The following is a 20,495-nucleotide window of genomic DNA, read 5'->3' as shown; positions in this document are numbered from 1 at the left end:
TATATAAATATATATAAACCGTTCTTTTAGAATATGTGTATATGTACCTCTATTGTTTGTTGGATTTCTTCGTAGTGGAATGATTAGCACTGCATCTTCTGTGAATTTATCTCAGAAAAGTGTGATGAGTTGGCTTTGGAGGCGTAGTTGCCATGGTAGTCTTTTCCAAGTATGTAGTTTTCTGACTGGGGCATTTTATAAGACTGAAAGAACTACTAAATTAAAGATATTTTCATTTGTATAATGTTTTTCCTCTGCTTTTTGAATATAATCAAAGGGGATGGTGTGGAGTGAGGGAGATATAACAAGTGCATGGATGGAAAATAAAATGAACCTCAAAGTGATGGTGATTGCAAGCTAATTGTTTTCATACTCAGTTAACGTAATTAGTTTTGTAAAGTTGAAAACTAAAATGCTGAAGCGTGTTTATATCTTTAGGGGACTGTTTTAAGAGAATTACATCTGCTAGAGAGGAAGCAGATGTTCTTACTCAAGAAGTATTTAAATTCTTACTGTGACCGGTATCTTTAATCCACTCCAACTCTAGGTATGCAAGTTCCTTGTTTGCTGGCAAGAGTGATGATCAAACTATTTTGTTTTCTGGGGCAAGTCAATCTTTCTAGGTGTGTCCTGGGCTGTAACTACGTTAATGCAGACTTCTTTTGCCTCTGGAAACAAACAGCTGCATAGAATTTATTCTTTAAGAAGTCACACAGGACTAGAGATGGTAGAGTAAGAGGTAATTTGGGAGATAAATCTACAGGTGGAAACACTTTTTCCGTGTCTATCTTAACTTCTTTTTAATAAATCAGTTGTGCAGTATTTATCTAAAAAGAACACACCAAATAGCATTTTCTCAAAACTCAGTGCAAAATTATGGTCACTACTAGGTTAATAGCAAGTAGACTGTGTAAAGCTGTAGCAAAGGTTGTCCTAATTTAAATATGGTGTCTTATGGTGTAGACGCTTAGGGTTTTTGTCAGGAGTCTTAGGCAGAGGAAGTCTAACAGTCCCTGCTTAAACTCCAGCTGCCTCTAATTGCTGCAGATTTTCTGAAAAGAGGGAGCCTGTAAGACACACAAGTGCCGAATTATAAAGGTCAAATCCAACATGTTCGCATTCAGGGAGAAAACTGAGTTGTACTGATTATAGGGCAAAAGAGCAGTGCATGCTCGATAGAAACTTCTCGTAACCAGGCAGCTGTATTCCAGTCTAGCAGCCGCTCTTTCGATGGCTTTGCTTAGTGTAGAGCGTGCCGTATTAGTTTCACTTCTGAGGCAGCCAAAGAATGGACTGCTTGGGTGAAATCTGCTTTCAAGTGTATCATTAAAACCGAAGAAAGCTTTCTTGCCAGCTGCATTCAGAAAGAGCACTGAATGCCACACACACTTCGCTTTACCGGCTAATTTGAAGTCCTAAAAATCTGAATCACTTGGAGCAATTTTTGTTGAATTTTCCTCTTTCTTTTGAACTGGTTTATTTAAAAATAAATAACAACAGCAGGTCTTCAACTCATACTGAAACATGACACATGCCATTCTTTTTCACTCCTGCTTATTGTTTTTAGGTGAGCATTTTTTTTCATAGTTAAGTATGTGAGCGTAAAAGTCTATTTTTCCTTGTCCACTTTTTTGACCCTGTAATATTTAGTCATTGTATGGTAACCAGAAACCCAGAGCCTGCATCGTAAGATAATAATCACTGATACCAGCAGATACCACTGATAAATAGCTCCAGTACAGTTGCTGGATTATAAGAACCCCTTATTCAACAGCCCATATTCTCACTGCTCAAAATCGTTAATTAATTAAACATACTTATATGCAGCAAACACTCTTGTTGGCATTCTGAAATCAATACTGTATGAGGGGTTGATCTATTAGGTGAATTTAATTTATCAAAAGAAGCTAATAGCTGTAACAATTATTTGTAATTTGTATATCATTCACTTCTTGGGTTTGTTTTCCTTATATATTTTTTAAAAATGCTTTATAAATTAATCTGTTCTTTTTCTTGTGCCTTTATCCTTTCCAAGGTTATGCCTTTCTGCTGTTCCAGGAAGAAAGCTCTGTACAAGCTCTGATAGATGCCTGTCTGGAAGAAGATGGGAAACTTTACCTGTGTGTGTCAAGTCCCACAATCAAGGATAAACCAGTAAGTAGCCTATGCCGTGACACTTAGGCTGGTTGCTAACCCATTTGCTATAACTCTTTCTCAGTTAATAAATAAATATTTATATATATTTATACTTACAGTTGACTTGTCCATTTCCTGTTGCTGTCCTTGCTTTTACTTGAACTGACTTTCTGTATCAGCATAACATGGTTTTAACATTTGCTTCTCTCTGATAAATGCCGTGTTCAATTAACTGTTATATTTGGTACCTCTGGTATCTCACAGGATAGACATCCTTTTACAACGTTAGCTATAGAACAATTGGATTATAATTTTTTCCTCTCTGTTATTTGAAAGAAAGCTTTATGCAGTGTAATGAAGAAACTTAACCTCCCTGAAATGAAAATCCAGATAGCTTCAAATATCCCCTGTACTTCACTAGGTTTCTTTATTATTTTTCTGCATGAAATAGCTAATTGATTTATAATTTAGGTCTCCTTTACTTTATAAAAACTGCAGGGTAAAAACTTGTAATGCATACAGCTGTAGCAGAATAGAAGACATACAGTAACCTGCTTCTGTTGTTCACGTCTCTAACATTCTTTAATGCTAGTCTTTTCTGTGTCTATGGATACATACAGGTTAGATGAAAACTACAGACAAATATGATTACATAAAAAACATAGTTCATTTAAAATACATGATTAAAAATCTTGTACAGATAAATGAACAACCCAATATTCCAGCACAGTGCTTACATGATTTCTAGGATCAAAAAAAAGGATGGATAACAGCTTTATCCAAATAACTTTTGAGCAGCTGGTTGGTTTGTTTGGTGGTGGTTTTGGTTGTTTGGTTTTGGGTTTTTTTTTTTTTTGAGTAACCTAAAGATTTTGTATCAGCTGCATTGCTTGCTGCTTAACAGAAGTGAGCATTCACATTACAAAACCTCCTTTTGTATCCAAGCACAGAAATTTATCTGCATTCCTATCAATGCTTAAAAATTTGTGGATCACGGCATGTGAATTACAAGTATGATTGCACATACATGGTAAAATGTTCTGAAAGTCCTTTCACAGATTTCTCATTATAATGGCGATTAGGGGCAGGGAATTAATGAGGTAGGACTTTGCTGCGATAAAGTTTAACTCAAGCCTGGCCTCTAGAGGTGATAAATGAATTGTCCACCTTCTTTCAAACACTTAGATAAGCTACCTTCTCAAAATGTTTTGGTGGTTGTACCACCGATTTACTACTTTTGCAAAGTTAAAATTATATTTTTAGTTATAGAAAGATTTGGCAGTTTTTTCTTAATTTTGAGTTGTCGCCTTCCTCTTCTAAAAACAATCCTTAATACAGGTGCAAATTCGACCTTGGAACCTAAGTGACAGTGACTTTGTGATGGATGGGTCTCAGCCTTTGGATCCAAGAAAAACTATCTTTGTTGGAGGAGTTCCACGGCCCCTCCGAGCTGGTAGGTAGAAAGAAAATGTAGGGCACGTAGTGGGATGTTCCAGATTAAGCATGAAAGATAAGAAAAGAGATACAGTATATGTAAAAGAGCAGAAAATATACCCTGTCTTTTCCAAAGATTGTAGCTTACTTTCTAACTTACAGTGAGTGTTTCCCTGTCTACAAAATACAAACCGTGAAAATTAGGATTTTCAGCAGAAACAGCTTGCGTAATATCCTAGAACTTATCTGATTTGGAGAAGGTATAGCATCATACTTCTAATCCTGATTTACTGGCTGAGAGATTACCCTTTCCTTTGATAAGAAGACAAACTTCTTCCAGCCCTTTCCAAACCAATTCTATCTGCAGCTCTATGATATCTCATTTCCCTTTTTCTCAGCCCTAAGCCTAATTTTCCAATGCAGCCTCTCAGCTGTTGTCCAGAAGTATTTCTCCTATCCCAGGTCTCTTGGTGGCCCCACTCTACTGAAGACTGTTTTCTAGACCCAATCCTAAAGTAGCCCTTTTTATCAATGTTTTTTCTTCACCTTCAGCTCTTTTTCTTCACTTTTATTTGCACAGCCATAGATAAGACTCCTTAGCCTTTGGCCAGAGGAAAGATTTATCCCAGCCCAGATTTCCTGGCAGCCCCTCACTTTTTTACCTTCCCCTTGGAAACTTTTCATCCCAAAGGACTGACATTTCAAAGCACACCCCACCTCCCCCCTCCCTTTTTTTTTTTTTTTTTGAAGGCTCCATTTTAGTGCCACTCCCAACTGTAGTTCAACACTCTTTTCTTTCTTCCTAACCCTTATGTTTTTGGTGAGCCAATGACAAGGTCACAAAGCACGTAGAAGCATTTCTCCCAGATAGGTCTTTTGGCAGCTCTCATTTCTGTTAAGTAGCCCCTCTTCATCCTCAGTCCAAGTCAGCTGCATGGTCTCATCCTCTCAACCCCTAGTCCTATTTTTCCAGGCTGTGGTGGACAAGACCTGTCTGGAAGAAAGACTTCTGGATCAGGTTTCCTGGTAGCCCTCACTTCCCTTTGAGAGTCAGACATTTGTTTGCTTGTTGCAAATGGACAAATTAGCTTATGATCTTCAGTAAATGTCACACACACACTTATACAAACACATACACGTACTCACTTTAAAAATTGTCTCTGTTCTGTATATAATTTAATAGTGAAAGCTTTGTAAGAACTACAAGGACTTAAACATTTAGTGTATCTTTTTCATTTTAACTTGGATAGCTAAATTTTAACTTGCAGCTGAAAGTGTTTTCACATATTAGCGTAAAGAAATAGCTGACTTGTCGGGGCCTGTACAGTTCCCAGGGTCTGTCCCTAGTCCATCTGACAAATCTGTTTGCCTGTCAGCTTTTACAGAGAGCCTGGGTCAGAGACCGTACACCTTTGCACAGTTTACATGCCTCTTCTCTTCCTTCAGTTCTTTCCCTTAACTTTCCTGTATGTCTCCTCAGCCATGCACTCAGCCTGTCTCATCTTATGAATGATACTTGTAACTTCTTTAGAGTTATTTTCGGTGTCAGAAAAAGCAACAAACCTTTTTAAACTATGCACAATCAAGTTAATGTTCTACAGAATTACTAAGTTGCAGCCCATATGTAGGCATGCTTTAAGCGTAATAACTTCTGATGTTTCACAAGGGGGTTTTTTGGTTTTTTTTTCAAATGTAAAACACTTCCTTAATGTCTTTTCAACTGACCATTATGTAAACTAGCATTAACAGGCCTGGCTGGAGCTTGGGAAGACCCTGAATACCTAATCCTAAACACCACAGTTTTAACTTACAGTATGATAAATTCTTAACCAGTTGACCTGATACCTTCTTTACCAGTGTAATTCTGCATTTCTTTTCACACTTCAGTCGCACCAAGTTTCTTTTTACAGATTCTGTTTTTTTCCTTTATATTTTACTATAATTCATGTAGGGCTGATTCACTCTGTTAAGACCGTTTAGGTTTGCTACTTCAGTCTTTGGAAGACAAGTGTGCTAAGGCCAACAGTGCTTTTCTAATTGCAACAAACCAAATGCAACACTTATTTATGTTAAACCTCTAACATTTAATAATTTATTTCTTGCAGTTGAATTGGCAATGATTATGGACCGTTTATATGGAGGTGTCTGCTATGCTGGCATTGATACCGACCCAGAGTTGAAGTATCCAAAAGGTGCTGGCAGAGTGGCTTTCTCCAATCAGCAGAGCTATATTGCTGCTATCAGCGCTCGCTTTGTCCAGCTGCAACACAATGACATTGATAAACGGGTAAGTAAAATAGCATGAAACAGAATGGTTATTACTCACAGAACTGCACAGAAATTAAAACCACCCTTATATTGGAGAACACTGTAACCTCCGTTCTTCAGATGACATTTGTTAATTATTTAAAAGCTTATTTAAGCACCTAAAGCAGAGTGAAGAAACATCTTAACCATCTTAAGTAACTGTTTAGCACTAAACCCAGAAAATAGTTGGTTGTAAGCACCTTTGTTCTTGGTTTTGTTTTGAATTTTGAAGGTCGAACACTTCAAAATTTCCCAGCTTCTTTCTCCTCCTTTAGATGTTTGCTCATTGTACAGCAACAGCTTTTACTTAGTGGTTACTTATTAAACCTTCAGGCATTTCTGCTACTACTGGGCAACGTTTTCTCTTGGCAATGTATGCCTAGACTTGAGGTTCCTAAAACAGAGGTTTATCTGAAGTATGATAGGTAATGCTTACCTCAAACGTTTGAGAATTATTTAACCAAACCCAAATGCCAATAGATGCTTAATAGGCAAAGGGGGAGAAAATAAGATGGTTTGTTTAGTCCATATGAAATCCTGGTGTCTAAAGGGCTTTTCAAGTATAGAGTAAGTTCAGGTATTTACTGCAATCTGAATTGAAGACATCGAAAGAAAGCATTATTTAATTGCCAAAATGTTTTTTTTTCCTTTAGACCTTCTGTCTTCTCCTCTTGATTACATGTATACGTAACACCTGGGTTTTTGAGGACTCAGCATTCAGAATTATTAAAAAAGAACGTACAGCAGACCCCGCTGCTATGTGTTTTTACAGTGGAGTCAGCTTGGTTTCTGTTTAACGTAATACAAATTGTTTCACAAGGAGTCAGCTTTACAGATAACTGGGTGTGTCTATTATGTGCAATATACACATAAAACCCACCCAGCTGTGAAGTCCAAGCTATTTTTACTTTCTCTTTAAAAATCTGAACTGAACATTTTGTCAGTTTAGATGAGGTCATGGAGTTAAAAGTCCTCAGACTATTTCTCGATGGTGCTAATATACCTCATGATTTTAACCAATTAAATAATACATTCTTAAAATTATTTCAGTAGTAACCAATTATAAAAGAAAAGGAGAGAGAATCTATTTCAGACTTTGACAATTCGTGCTTTGGAAGTGGGAGTAGGTGGGGATCTAGAGATATGCTGGATGTTGGACCTGCTTGCTTCCCATTTAATTTGAGACAACACTGTTTTATTTTACATGATGCTTCTAATTTTAGTGGTAGGGCATCTGATATGCAAAATGGCAGATATTCAGGCATGTCCAGGCAATGCTAGTGGTACAGCGTAATTTTAAAAAGATACGCTGGCAGTTTTAGCTGCTCCATGGGGCAAGAACTCTAACTCATTGCATAAGCTTTACTTCAGATAGGTAGCATTTCAACAAATGTGGTCAGGGTAAGCTGAAGTAAAATGCAGCATAATGCTTTTTTGTATAAGCTTTCCTGTTTTTCAATTTAATATCTCGTTCTGTGTTTCTTTAATACTGTGTGTATTTAACTAGTTGCTGAAGTTTTACGTGCAGTATACAAATTCTGCCAGACTAGCAAAATTATTTATAATGGAAGTATGTGTATTTCAATTTTTTCTATATCTTTTAATGTATGTGACTGTACTTGAACCACTTCATGCATCATAGAGCCATAAGAATTACACATGGATAAGCTAATGATTTCCGCAGAGTGAAGAGACACTCAACGTAAAGTGTAGGGTTGATTCTTGGGAACAGACAACAACACAGGGAAGAGCTGTCACGTTGTCAGCCTCTGTACCAGTAGTATTGCAAATGCCTAGTCGTGCACCAAAACTCTGATGTGTTTGGCACAAGTACTTTAAGACCAAGAATTCCAGTCCCGAGGGGTTTACAACTGAGTGTAGGACAAAAGTCAGCAGCTCCCTGGCATGTTTGTCATTGATGGCACGGCCATTGCTGGAACACCTGTGGAAGCTTACTACATTTCTAGAGCTAAAATATTTAGGTAGAGATTGTTGACAGCATAAGGCAGAGTATTTAATACAAGTGCATTTAATCTTGTTTCATTTCAATCTTCTCCACATTTATTCGTCTAACCCTGCATTTTGCAGTTCATGAAAAACAAGCGGAAGAAACCTCTCTGGGAAAAAACTTCTGAAACTCACCAGACCTCTGAAGTTTAGAAATATAATTTTGTTCTTTACAGTTTTTCTTCCTAAATGCTGCTCTCTCATGGCTTGTCTCCGTAATGACTGTATTCTCATTCCTGGAGGTTTCTTAGCAGCAAAACCCTTGGAGATGCTATTTGTACTGTATTTCCATCTTGGTGTTTTCACACACTTAACCTTTTCCAAGAAATGTTGAATAGTTACCAAAGCACACCCTTCTTTCTTGAGACTTTCTGACAAGTGGTTAGTGTGAAAATTTAACTACCAACCTCTTCGAACATTTTCAACTGATGCAACCAATAATAGAGTCAAAAAAACTGGAAGAATTGTTCCTTCTGTTCATACTTGGCAAAACTATGTCATGTTCTTACGGTTACTTTTCTTCTTCCTGCTGCAGGTGGAAGTGAAGCCATACGTGCTGGATGATCAGATGTGTGATGAATGCCAGGGCACTCGCTGTGGTGGAAAGTTTGCTCCATTCTTTTGTGCCAATGTTACCTGTTTGCAGTATTACTGTGAATACTGCTGGGCAAGCATACACTCTCGTGCTGGGCGAGAGTTCCACAAACCACTGGTAAAGGAGGGAGGTGACCGGCCGCGCCACGTCCCGTTCCGCTGGAGCTGAACCCCAGGCCTCACCCAGCAACAAGTACTGGAGTAAATAAAATTGAGTTAAAAGAGAGCGCTGCCTCAGGGCTTAGTGTTCTGGAAATCTGTGCATTCGTCCTCGACTTTATTGAAGATATGGGTCTTTTTATTCCTATTATTATTATTTACAGTCATATTACTGAACTCAGTGTCCAGTATAATACAAACCGGCAGAGTGTAACTGTACTGATTTTGCACTTTGATTCACACAAACATCTGCTTGGTACCTTAATTTCCTACACAAGACTTGTCACTAGTGACATTACGTAGACTGCCATTCTCATCAGCCTTCTCCAGGTTGATGTGTATGTGATGAAGATTTTTTTTTTTTTTTTATTATTATTATAATTTTTTTTATTTTTAAACTGGAGCATGCACTTATTTTCAGAAATTTAGACTTGCCCCTAGCAGATGACTTACCAAAGGTAATATTCACAAGTAGGTGGCAGATGTAGCAAAAACTTAAACAGATATTCAGCAATCATTAGTTTGGGTCATTTAGAGTAGTAATAACCCTTAAAAGAAAATAAGCCTTTAGTTGCTCTCCATTTTGACTTGTAAGGATGATACCTCATAAGCTGGATCAGACTTTTTTTCTTTTGTTTTGCTGAGAGTTTTTTTGTTTGTTTTGTTTCGTTTTGGTTTTTTTTTTGTTAGATCTCTTAGTGTTATGTAAATGTATGCTGCAATAGCTTTTGCTGCTATTAAAATGGTATTACTAATACCATAATACTCTATTCAGGCTAGGGTATCGATTAAAAAATGAATATGTGATTAAAATAGTGATGGCTGCTGAAAGGAGATCAGTAGAGCATACAGAAAAGCTTCCAAGGAAGGTCAATATTTTTTGACTGCATGTTTACTTAATCAGGTTGCTGCATGCAATAAATTTTATATATGTCTAATATAAAACCTGCCCACAATGCACAAATTACGACTTCACGTAGGCTACAAAGTACTCAGTAACAAAAAAAAGTGATTACTGACTGGAGGAAGGCATGCCTCAGTAAATGTAATGCTTCTGAAATTAGGATCAGCCCATTACAGAATGACCTATATTACAACAAATATAAAAACTAGCTGTAGGATATTCTTAAAATGAATTTGTGGATGGTAGATGAAGTACTTTGCGGTGCTCTGTTATATATTGTGCAATTTATTTTATATAGTAAAGTGATTATGTCTAGTACTGTGATCAAACTTAACTGTTAAAGCCTCTGTATCCAACATTAACACATTTTTGACAGTTACATAAACAGGTACATGAACAGAAATGAGCTCTTAGATACAATCTCTCCCCTAATGCTTGCATCATTTACGTAGCTGCAGACCTTGTCCAGAAAACCAAAGAGCTCATGCTAGCGTACATACACTACCGATTAGATAGTCTGTCAGACGAATAAACTAGGCACATTTAAGAAAGTTAGGGGGAAAAAAGCGGTGCTAAAGAAATGTCTGCATATAAAAGTAACATGAGAAGCCTGCTCTGTGGATGTGGCGTAATCTCTCTAATCCCTGGATGTATCCTGTGAAGCTTGAATACAATTAAGACCTGCTAACACCGTGGACATTTTTTTAGCATGAACAGTGGGGCTGCAGATAGCGTATAAAAATAAACACACTTGGTATACTAATGATTGTGAGAATGTGTACACTATTTTTTTTTTTTCTTTTTCCTCCTTTGTTTTTGCAGTTCTGGGGACAATCTGACTGGATATGACACCGCATAGTAGATTTAAATGTCTGGGTTTTGTTTGTTGTGATGTCCTTGTTTGTGTCCAATCTAGTAATTTGTTTTTCCCAATGTTTAGTTGCAAGTATTGGCTTTGAAAGGATTTTTTCTGTTTTTGGAAAAAAAAAAAAAGAAAAAACAATAGTTTTTTACTGGTTTAAAATGCTTATTATAATTATCCCTTTTGAAGTTACTTCTGGGCGTTTTTGTGATATTGCTTTTCCCAGCCCAGGTGTCTTTTCTGTTTTTTTTCATCTGTACAAGACATTTTGTTATGCACTACTTTTTGTATCTAGACAGTTTTCAACAGTCGGCTGATGATTTTTTTTAGAGAAAAAGGCATGCTTTCTGACTGACATGATCTTTTGCAATACCTCAATTTTGAAATATAGGAAAGAAAATGATATTTTCTAAGTAAGTTTATTCAGAAAAATATATATTAATTTAATTCTGCAAGAAAAATGATTTAACAGATGGGTAACTTTATTTTTTTCATGCTTATTTGAGTTTTTTTGAAAATGAAGAAGTTAGAGCTTTATAACTGTAATATTAAAGATCATAGCTAACCTACAGAAATCTACCTAATTATGTGAAAGAAGTAAACCTTTTTGAAGAAATACCCCTCTTTCATGTAGAAAAATACCCCCAGAGAGAAAGAGAATGAGAGAGAGAGAGAAGCTGGAAAATGTACACTATAGCAAAATGTTGGATGAAATCTAAAAGAAAATCATCATAAAGAACAGGTGTAAACACAAACTCCATTTGGTGCTGAAAGTTGTGAATAGAGGGTGAGATAATATTTTCCCTTAATTTGTATATTTATAATCAAGTGTGATTATGCACGACTGACCAGAATTGTGAGAGTTCTTCTGTTTGTATTTTTTTAAAGAGAACTTTTTTTAGTTTATTAAATTATGACATGCTCCCTTTTCTTTTGTAAATGAATGTGCCCCTGAGTTGTTAATATGTTATATTAAAAGAGGGTCCTTCAAAAAAAGTTATTTTTTAAAATATGGAATTCTGAACTGCAACTTGACTAAGAAGCCCCTGGGTACAACAGGTCCTATTGTGGCCTTTTCTGATGTGAGACTTGAACTAGTCGATTTTTTTGAAGGCTAACCTAACCTCGACTATTTGTTGTTATGTGCAATACTGTTTGTACTGTTTGTATAAAAAAAAAAGAAAAATGAAAAGAAAAAAGGCATAAATCTTTATTGCAGATTTATTTTCATTGCAGACTTTAGACATTGTGATTCACTAAAATCATTTTTCTACTGTCAAATATGTACCTTTTCTTCATGCTGGTATTTTTTCAATAGTAATGTAGCCTTTGTACTGAGACAAATTTTCATTGTTATTTTTAGAAAGATTTTTTGCTAAGAAAAAAATTAAACATATTTACATATTTTTCATTTTTATTTCGTATTTTCTTTAAGGAGTGCTTTCTCAACCATTAATATAGTTGTTTCTGGGAGAGACTTTCATATCTGGTCAATGTCATTAATATTATTTTGTATTTTTACTTGGAATAAATTAATTTTATGATGCTAATTCTTTAAAAGTTTATTTTTTTCATTTTCAGTTATTTTTGAAGCTAAAATCTTTGTAATATTGTTACTAAAGTGTCTAGTTTTTTGAAATGCAAAGCTTTATGTATTAACTTGCTGATGTGGTTTACAATAGTGTGGCAATGATGAAAATGGTTGGTTATGTAAAGTGATTGGAAAATTGTAACAAAGAATCGGGCAATAAAATGACAGAATGAAGCAGAAAACATGCGATATTTTGAAAAGCCTTTTCCTTTATCAAAATGATTTAGGGAGATAATAGGGATGTCACAGTACCAGTTCGCTGTCTAGATTTATACACCACCAGTGCTGATGAAATACTATTGCCGTTATAAGGAACTAAATCTGTTGACACAATGGGTGTTTGACCCTGCCCATTCAGCATAATGCTCCATTACTTTTCTCGTCATGAACTCAATAAACTCTCTTTTCAATGGTCTTAGATCGAACCTCCTAAAATATATATTCTTCATTGTATTTTGCCACCATGTTATTTATTTGATTAAATTGACCCTTTCCCGCACAACTTCCTTCCTGCGTACGTTGATCAGTGGCAGCGTGGAGCAGACCGTAGGTACCCACCTCATTTTCTAACCAAGTTACCACGTAGTGTTGGTAGCTGCCCAGTTAATGCAAAATAATGTACGTCCATTTCCTGGTAGCAATGCCGTAACCCATATTGCCACCACGTCTGAACATCCCGTTCAGCTTCTTTGTCTTTCTCCGTTCTTCTCTGCCTCTCTTGTGTCTTTGTCCTTTTTTTTTCTTGTGTATTGGCAGTACCAAGGGCCAGTATCAAAACACCTCTCGCTTCACCTCCATTTACATCACCTTTGTTTCCCTATGCAGCCAGAAGAAACCCCTTCCTGGAGCCAGTGACTCTGTTCTGGCACCTGAAACAATCCAGACTAAAACTGGTGTTGCGTAAACAGGGCATACAATGACTTTCTCTAGACAAAACAATTACTTCAACAAGTTATTGATGACCTTTTAGACTAGCTTGCGCTAGAGTGTTAGAGTGGCTCATCGGTAACTTGTGGGAAGGAGTGTGTCCAGGGTTGGTCTGTTGTGTATCCTCTGTGTGTTCAGTTCTGTAAGTAATGTATAGACTAGATCAAATAGTGAAGTAAAATTTAGACTCAAATTAGGTACTACTGGTTGGAATGTACGCAAATTGCAAACAAAGGAGATTAAGGAATGAAGAGGGAATAAAAAAATTCCTGCTAAGTGGTACAAAGTTTATGCTTATATTTCTGCCTACATGCTTGTATTTTATAGCCTGCTAGCAAGGCATGGGCTAAAACAAATTGTATTGCAAATATGCAGTTAGCAAACAACTTTGCTGATTTCACTATCTGTTAGAGTAGTAAAAGAAAAAAAAGAAAAAAAAAGAAAAAAAAGGCGCTAACTGGGAAAAGCTCCCATGTTAATATTTCAGTATTGTGACATCTCTACTTGCAAGGTATGAGTGAAAGATTAGTCACAGATTTGTAGAAATGTCTCTTTTGTTTAATCTGGCTTGTACGTAGTTGCTTTTATGCTAGTTTGTATGATGTCAGCTAACCCCTTTTTCTTTTCCTTCCTTCCTTTCTTTTTTTAAACCAGGCAAACTTCTTAATCTCTGCTGCTACAGTGTTCTATCATACCACAGAGTATTTTATATTCATGTTAGTGACTACTCTATACCCCAAATGGGTAGCTGGTCAGAAATCACATTGGTCACATAATTCTGACACACTCAAATTTACATGAGAAAACGTTTAGCAGTAAGTAGAAAACCAGGGTGCTAATGAGAGATAATTTTGGATCTTTTTTTTTTTTTTTCCCTGGACCTAGTTCTGTTGGGGTATAAAGTATTAGATATTTGTAATTTTACTGTCAAATAATGGACATAACTTTTAGAGCATTCACAGCTAAGATCTCTGTACTTGTTTTTCAACTAATTTTAAATGTACTGTATCTTTTATTACATGTTCTCTTAGATTGTTTTTGCTAGTAATTCTAACAAGGCTTCTTCCTTTTTGGCTTGGACTAATGCTTGTATGGAACTGCAGTACTGTGACTAAACATGGAGCTCAATGCTGCTATTGCTTACAACTGCTTAAACTTTGTAGTTTGGACTTTATTTTTTCTGTAATAACTTATTAAATATAGTTGTATGAAGTACTGATATTTGTCATCCTTTGCCCATGCTAAGGAAATCTTGGGATATGCATTACGGGAATGCAAACTAACTACTAACCCCCCAAACCTTGTACTAGAAAACTGTTTACACTAGATGATAGGGTTAAGCAGATACGCACCCTTACTTACGTGCACATGAAGTATCTTTTCCAGTTATTTTATGACAGGTACGTGGTCCACTTGTGTTTTCTCTGTAAAATGGAAAAGCCACCCTTGATAATAAGGTGTTTATTATGCTAAGCCAGAGGTAGATACAGAAATACATGTGACAGAAATTTTTCTGAGAATGTAGTTTTCCCCACCAAATGCAGTATCAAGTGCTTTGAAAAAAGGAGGTGTTGAATTACTTCCTCCAAATCGAAGAAAAATTGCTGGCTAACTTATATTGCACTTTCTTATCGGCAGTTTAACAATGGCTGCAGGTTAGAGATTAGACTCATCAGTTAAAAAAAAACCCAAACCACAACACTAGTTTCTAATGGTTTCTATTTTAAGAATAGGAGACAACTAAAGCTTAGCAGCTGTTTGGAACTCTACAGAATGCTTCCTTGAAATAATGTGAATTCCACCATGTTGGGGAAGTGAAGACCCTAAGAATAGTGCATGCTCTGTGTCACTGCTGGCTTTCAACGTCTACATAAGCGCAGCTCAGCAGCCCTGCTGGAGATACCAGCCCTGGAAGATACAGGCTGACTACTTCAGTGCAGGTATTCCACTGAAACAGGAACGGCCTAGGGTTACATGAGAAATTTAACGCCCTTCAGAAACTATACGCAAAGCTGATGAGGTTATGTGAGCTAAGGACCAGGCAGGCTCCCTCCGCGCGCAGAGCCCTGTGGCCTGTGTTAGGCTATTTCATCCTAGCGTTACTACATGCAGTAGCTCGCACACATGAGAGAAGAAAGCTTCGATGCTGGAAAACCACCCAGGTGTGGACTTGTTTTCAAACTGGTATAGCGAATAACCGTAACTCCCCAGAGAATGGTCTCCTGATTGATCTGCCAGGAGAGTGGTTTTAAAAGGCAGTGATCTTTGACAGGAAGTCAGGTAGTAAGTAAACGTATGAGAACTTGTAGGCCTCCAGTTCCCTCAGAGTTAAATTTGAGAAGGGAGTTCTTACAAACACCTTCCAGGTAATGAGTGTTAAACTGCGGATTGTAGCCTAGGTAGAATGTTCCGAGTCTGTCTATCTATCTGGACAAAATGGGTCTGGGTTTACCCCCATCCTCTATTACAGAGAACAGTTGTGGGAAGAAGCTCAGCCTCTCTGGAACATCTAATCCCCAATCCTTCCGTTACTGCGTTACTGGTAAAGTAAGCCATGCCGCTTGTAAGGTACGGGTACTGACCATTTTCCTTCTCCAGCTGACAGCAGCATTTAACTCAGCCAGTGTTGCGTTAAAAAACGTTCCACCAATTCAATTTAAACCAATGCATTTTTAGATAAGTACAAAGGGCTGAATGGCCTCTTTGGCTTCTAGTTGGTATGTGTTGTTTTTACAAGGCTTAAACCAAGGTAAAATAGCTGCCTATATGTCTGTTGAAGCTTGTGTATGAAACCTATTTAGGCACACTTCTGAGCCGAACGCGTTTGTACTCAAGGCACCAAAGCAATGTCACCCCTCACACAGACCTGCAGAAAAGCCAAAGCTTAGCTCTGACCAGCTGGCATCTGCTTTCCTCATGTTTAGCAAGAGCTAAACAGTGTGAGCATGTGGGGAGAATTGCTGCATTCTCTCCTAGGGACCAACCGGGGAACTGGTTTTAAAACAAGTGGCACATTTAACCTGTTTTCATAAAAACGTTACTAGCTACTTGCAAAATCCTTATACCACACAATTCCGTTACGGACAAAGTCGCATACAGCAGATGCACACACGACCTATGCCCCGTCCAATGAATCTCTCTCTCCCCAGTGGCAACCAAGGTTTTGCAAAGTTTGTCTCGGGATGTCAAACTGTACCTAGAGCAACCTGCGAAGGAAACACGATAAAAGTCCAGAAATCTCCCCCTTTTCCTCTTTGGAAGGAGAAATGAGATATCAGCAAGTATAAAGTGATATGGCAGGCCCTTGGCATCAGATAGGCCAGAACTCAGCACTGCCTCGTAGCACAGGAGCTCCCCAACGTGGCTGTGCCAACCACTACTTGACTAGCAGCGGAGGCTTTGGGCCTAAGTCGCAAAACCAGGTATCCTTTTGCTACTCTCAGGGGCCTGAGTAATATTTATTTGCTACCAACTTCGTAAATCCCATTGCTTGGGCCTGTTTTTCTGAACACGAATGGGTAACACTGCTTGTGTCGTAATACTTCAGAGCTGTTCAGTAACCCAAGATCTACTCAGATTCTTGAGGCATTTCCCTGTATTTTTCTTCCACCTGCAGAAAGCACTTGGAAACATAATTATTGGACCAAATTTCACATAAAGGAGAAAAGAGGCGTATTTCTCCTCCAAAAGTGGTTAAAACATGGCAGTTTCTAAAAAATTATTATTATTACTACTAATATTTTCTTTTTACTGCTCTATGGAGAAAGGACTGAACCTTTTTTCTCATGGTTGTAGCAACTACTCTAACTGTTTGTAGCACACATTCAGTCTCTACCAAGTGAAGAAAAGTGGTCTCCGGAACTGCATAAACATCACCACTAAGGTAAATAATCAACATAGTTCTTCATAAAATTATAGCTAACAAGATACACCTTGACTTCCTCACTGGCCCCAACATGTGCTACAGACCCGTTAAAATAAAGGGCTGAAATAGCGATAGAGCTGGTACAATTCATATGCAAAGTAATTCTGCAAAATACTGCCAAAAATCATGGCAAAGATACCGTGCATGATCTCATCTCACCTTTCTTCCAAGAGCTTTGCCTTTCGAAGCTACAATAAGGCCTCTAAGCTCGTTGTCAGACTACAGAGCATGGTCCAAGTCAAATAAAAGCCACATGAAATTCCAACGGATGGGGAAAATCTTGCTCATAATGTACCTAAACCTGTCAACAGTGCCTTGGGTGTGGTGGTGTAGTCGGAGCCCACGTCACAGAATCACAGCACACTCGCACGTGCCAGAAATGTCCTGTTACACATTCTGCCTCTGCTTTTCTTACTCCTGACTGGACTCACATGCTATCGTTCGGTCTTTCCTCCAATTTCATAAATTGTCACCGGTTTATAAATGGATGAAAAGCAGGGGTAACATTTCTTTGCTCCACTTCCACGAGGTTTAACCTGTCACAGAGCACCGAAGTGCTCCGGAATGTTAGTGAGATGATGTTGCAGAATGGGGAGGATTCTGCCTACAGCAATCATTTCTAAGGGGTGATACTCAGCGTAGTTCTAACTTACTCTAGAAGGAAGCTAGATTCTCATTTAAAAGACAGGGCTAACTTGGCACATGTTCTGGGTTGTGGGTTGTTGTTTGTTCTGTTTTGTATCCCTGATTGCTACCTGTTGTGTAATTTGTCACCGCTCAGAACTGGATAGTTTTACTACTGAACATGTGTATTTGCATCCCTTCTGTCTTGCAATGACAAAAGGAAAATAACCATGAATTAACATCATCAAAACCTTCCCCCCTTTAAGAACTTGCTACATATCTTACAAAATGTAAATACCTTTAGACAACAAGCAAACAACATGTTACCTCTGTACAACGAGCTTGTTGTCATATGCTGAGCACATCGATGGGAAATCTCTTGCTAATCAAAATGGCATGTGATATCAAAGGCCAAAAGAATGCATAAAAGGTAAGGGATAGAATATTTTTTCCCACTAATTCGAAGATGGAATTCTGTGTTACAGACTTCAGTGGGATACCACTGCACCAGAAAATGTTTCAACTTTCACCTAGTTCTCTCATCTCCAGCTTTAGACAACACATTAATGTTACTCTGGTTACTCTCTTATGTTACAGTCTATCTGAAGGTCTTCTAGTTTAGGAAATACCTAATCATTGCTTTTTGCCACTGACGAACTTAATTGAACCTAATGACCTGCAGCAAAAGGTGAGGTTTAACAGGGAAAGATTATGTAGTCCATTTTTATCTCCATTTTAATTAACATTTTATCTAGAAAAATTTCAGTCATTCTGGCAGAAGTAAGTAGGAGTATTTGATACCCACTATAACAGAGACTCAGAAATAGGGCAGAAACCGGAACCAAGGGCTTCTCCCTCCCAAGTGGGTTTCCAAGTCCTTCACTTAGTAAGTCATTCCTTTGCTCTCACTCTCTTAGCCCAGAGGTTCTTGATTTGTTTGGAACAACAGAAAGCAAAAGTCTTCCTCCAGTTCCAGGCAGCATAAGGCAAGCTGACTCTGCTGTCATGAGCATGAAATCCTGCGTGATAATCCACCCTGAAATGCAACTAAATTAGCCAATCCTAAAGCACACTGGGTGTCTCTATGTCACATTTACTGTAGAGGTGCCTAACTCAAGGACAGGGATTATGGTCTGGCCACCATGAACTAAGCAATTAGACACAGTGATGCTGAAATTCACACCACCTGCATAAAACTTTGAGGATTCGTCTTTGTGGCCTTGACTCTTTTTCCTCTTCTCAGTTGAGATTTTTTTATCTGTTGAAATGTTTACATTAGGTGCTTGTGTTGTTCTGTTCAAAGACACTAAATATTGATACTTGACCACAGCAGAAAACGTATGCTCCAACAAGCACTGACGAAAGACCTGCCATACCAAGGGAAATGACAGTAAAGCCTCAAAGTGCTGAAGAACCTGCGTCCTATGAGGTAAAACAGGGAACAAGCGATAATGCACACCACATACACACAACCCTAGAAAGGACAAAAAAGCAAATGCAGAGCTGGAATCTTCTAGCACTCTTCTGTCAAGAGCGCTCAGAGGCAGAGAATTACCATTACTTCACAGCCATGTAATGAAAGCAGTAATCCCACAGCACTCCAGGGTTAAACACGACAAACTGTTACGATCTCTCGCTAATTAAAACCAAGTAAAAGCCCACAGTTGTGATTCTGGGACACATTTTCCCAATGATCAGCCAGCAGTTTGGTAATGTTTTGTTCTGGAAAAATCCCTGAGGTACCTGGAAATTTCAGTGCTAAAATTCCTTCAGTAATACTATATGTCTATCACTGCCCTGAAAAAAGATTAATGTAGACTAGATATCCAGAGGCAAAAAAACCTCAAAACAAACCAAAAAACCAACACCCCAACCCTAGTAAGTTGTGTCTCCTCATGACTGAGTCTGCAAACCTTTGTGCCATTATATATCTCAGGAACTCTCGTGTCTAACTCACTGCTGCATAATGGCTGCTGATTGCTAATCCTCCGTGAAGCCACGTGTCATGTGAGACAAATGAAATAAATGCTATGATATGTGGAATCCTCTGCATTTGTCAGACTGTTCACACAGAATATATAAAAAACCCCTAAATCTTCAATTCACATCCACCCTATGGGTCTGGCATCCACTGTACAGACTGTATAGAGTGCAGAGTAAATGTATGAAGTAAGCAGAAAAGCGGCAGTGTGGGGTAGAGGATGACCCTCTCCAGCAGCGTGGCCTGTTGTTAACGCAGTATCAAAAAGACATAAAAAAGGCTCTTCAGTGAAAACACACTTCAGTGTGCCTTTGGCAAAGCAGCCACGGCCCTGAACCAAAGATGCCTGCTGCCGCTCTAAAGTGATTTCTGTTTGGAAAAGGATTTAAGAAACACCATTTCTATCTTCTTGATTTTTTGTTTCTGAATGACATACGAAGCCAGGTGGGTGACAAAGGCCTTTCCTCTGAGGAGTGATGCAAGAAATAGGACAACACTACACGAAACTCTCCTTTTGCTCTTTTAAAAAATATTCAAACACGTGCTCTTCCAACCTGAGTAGAATTCAGAACGATATTTATAGCAGCTTTTCCACTCAGGAAAGTTCCTTCACTTGCACAAATTATGTTCTCTAGTAATGAAGTTGTATATCATAATCTGCAGTACTGCCTCTGAGCAAAACAGCTTGGGCTAAGCTGCCTGCTTTTGATCCCAGTTTCCTAATTATTACGGATCAACCTCTTCACTTGTGTTCCTGTCAAGTGTGAAGAGTTCATGGGGATCGGTTGTGTCAGTTCTTTTCAGAGGGGAATTAAGCAGCATTCAAAATGCCGCAGGAGCTGACGCAGAGTCAGCAAGAGGCAGTGCCTAGTTCTATCAGAGAGTCCTCTTAAACCACGCTCTGAAGGAGGGATGTAACAGAAATAGCGTTAGCCAGAAGTGAACACTTCATATCAAATACTCAAAATGAACCTTTGCCCAGTGCCTGAGCCAATTCCAAACGCACTGTCAGGCTAGAAATACTGGGGGGGTGGGGCTGGGGGT

The 20,495-nt window shown here is 38.1% G+C and overlaps 1 protein-coding gene across 1 annotated transcript; it reads left to right on the top strand.

Moving 5' to 3' along the window:
• Positions 1 to 2,019: 2,019 nt before the first annotated feature.
• On the top strand, positions 2,020 to 11,583 carry LOC104492707 (cytoplasmic polyadenylation element-binding protein 3; the record flags this gene model as incomplete). The annotated part of the gene is made up of 5 exons (XM_010135293.1): positions 2,020 to 2,154; positions 3,475 to 3,589; positions 5,676 to 5,857; positions 8,420 to 10,963; positions 11,517 to 11,583. Coding segments are annotated over 4 exons (660 nt in total), but the record flags the coding sequence as incomplete, so codon positions are not given.
• Between the last annotated feature and the right edge of the window lie 8,912 nt (positions 11,584 to 20,495).

The sequence above is a fragment of the Buceros rhinoceros genome, unplaced genomic scaffold (genome assembly GCF_000710305.1).
Source record: "Buceros rhinoceros silvestris isolate BGI_N320 unplaced genomic scaffold, ASM71030v1 scaffold40194, whole genome shotgun sequence".
Taxonomy (NCBI): Eukaryota; Metazoa; Chordata; class Aves; order Bucerotiformes; family Bucerotidae; genus Buceros; species Buceros rhinoceros.
The sequence above is the reverse complement of the archived record's forward strand: the minus strand, read 5'-3'. Positions and strand labels throughout refer to the sequence as shown.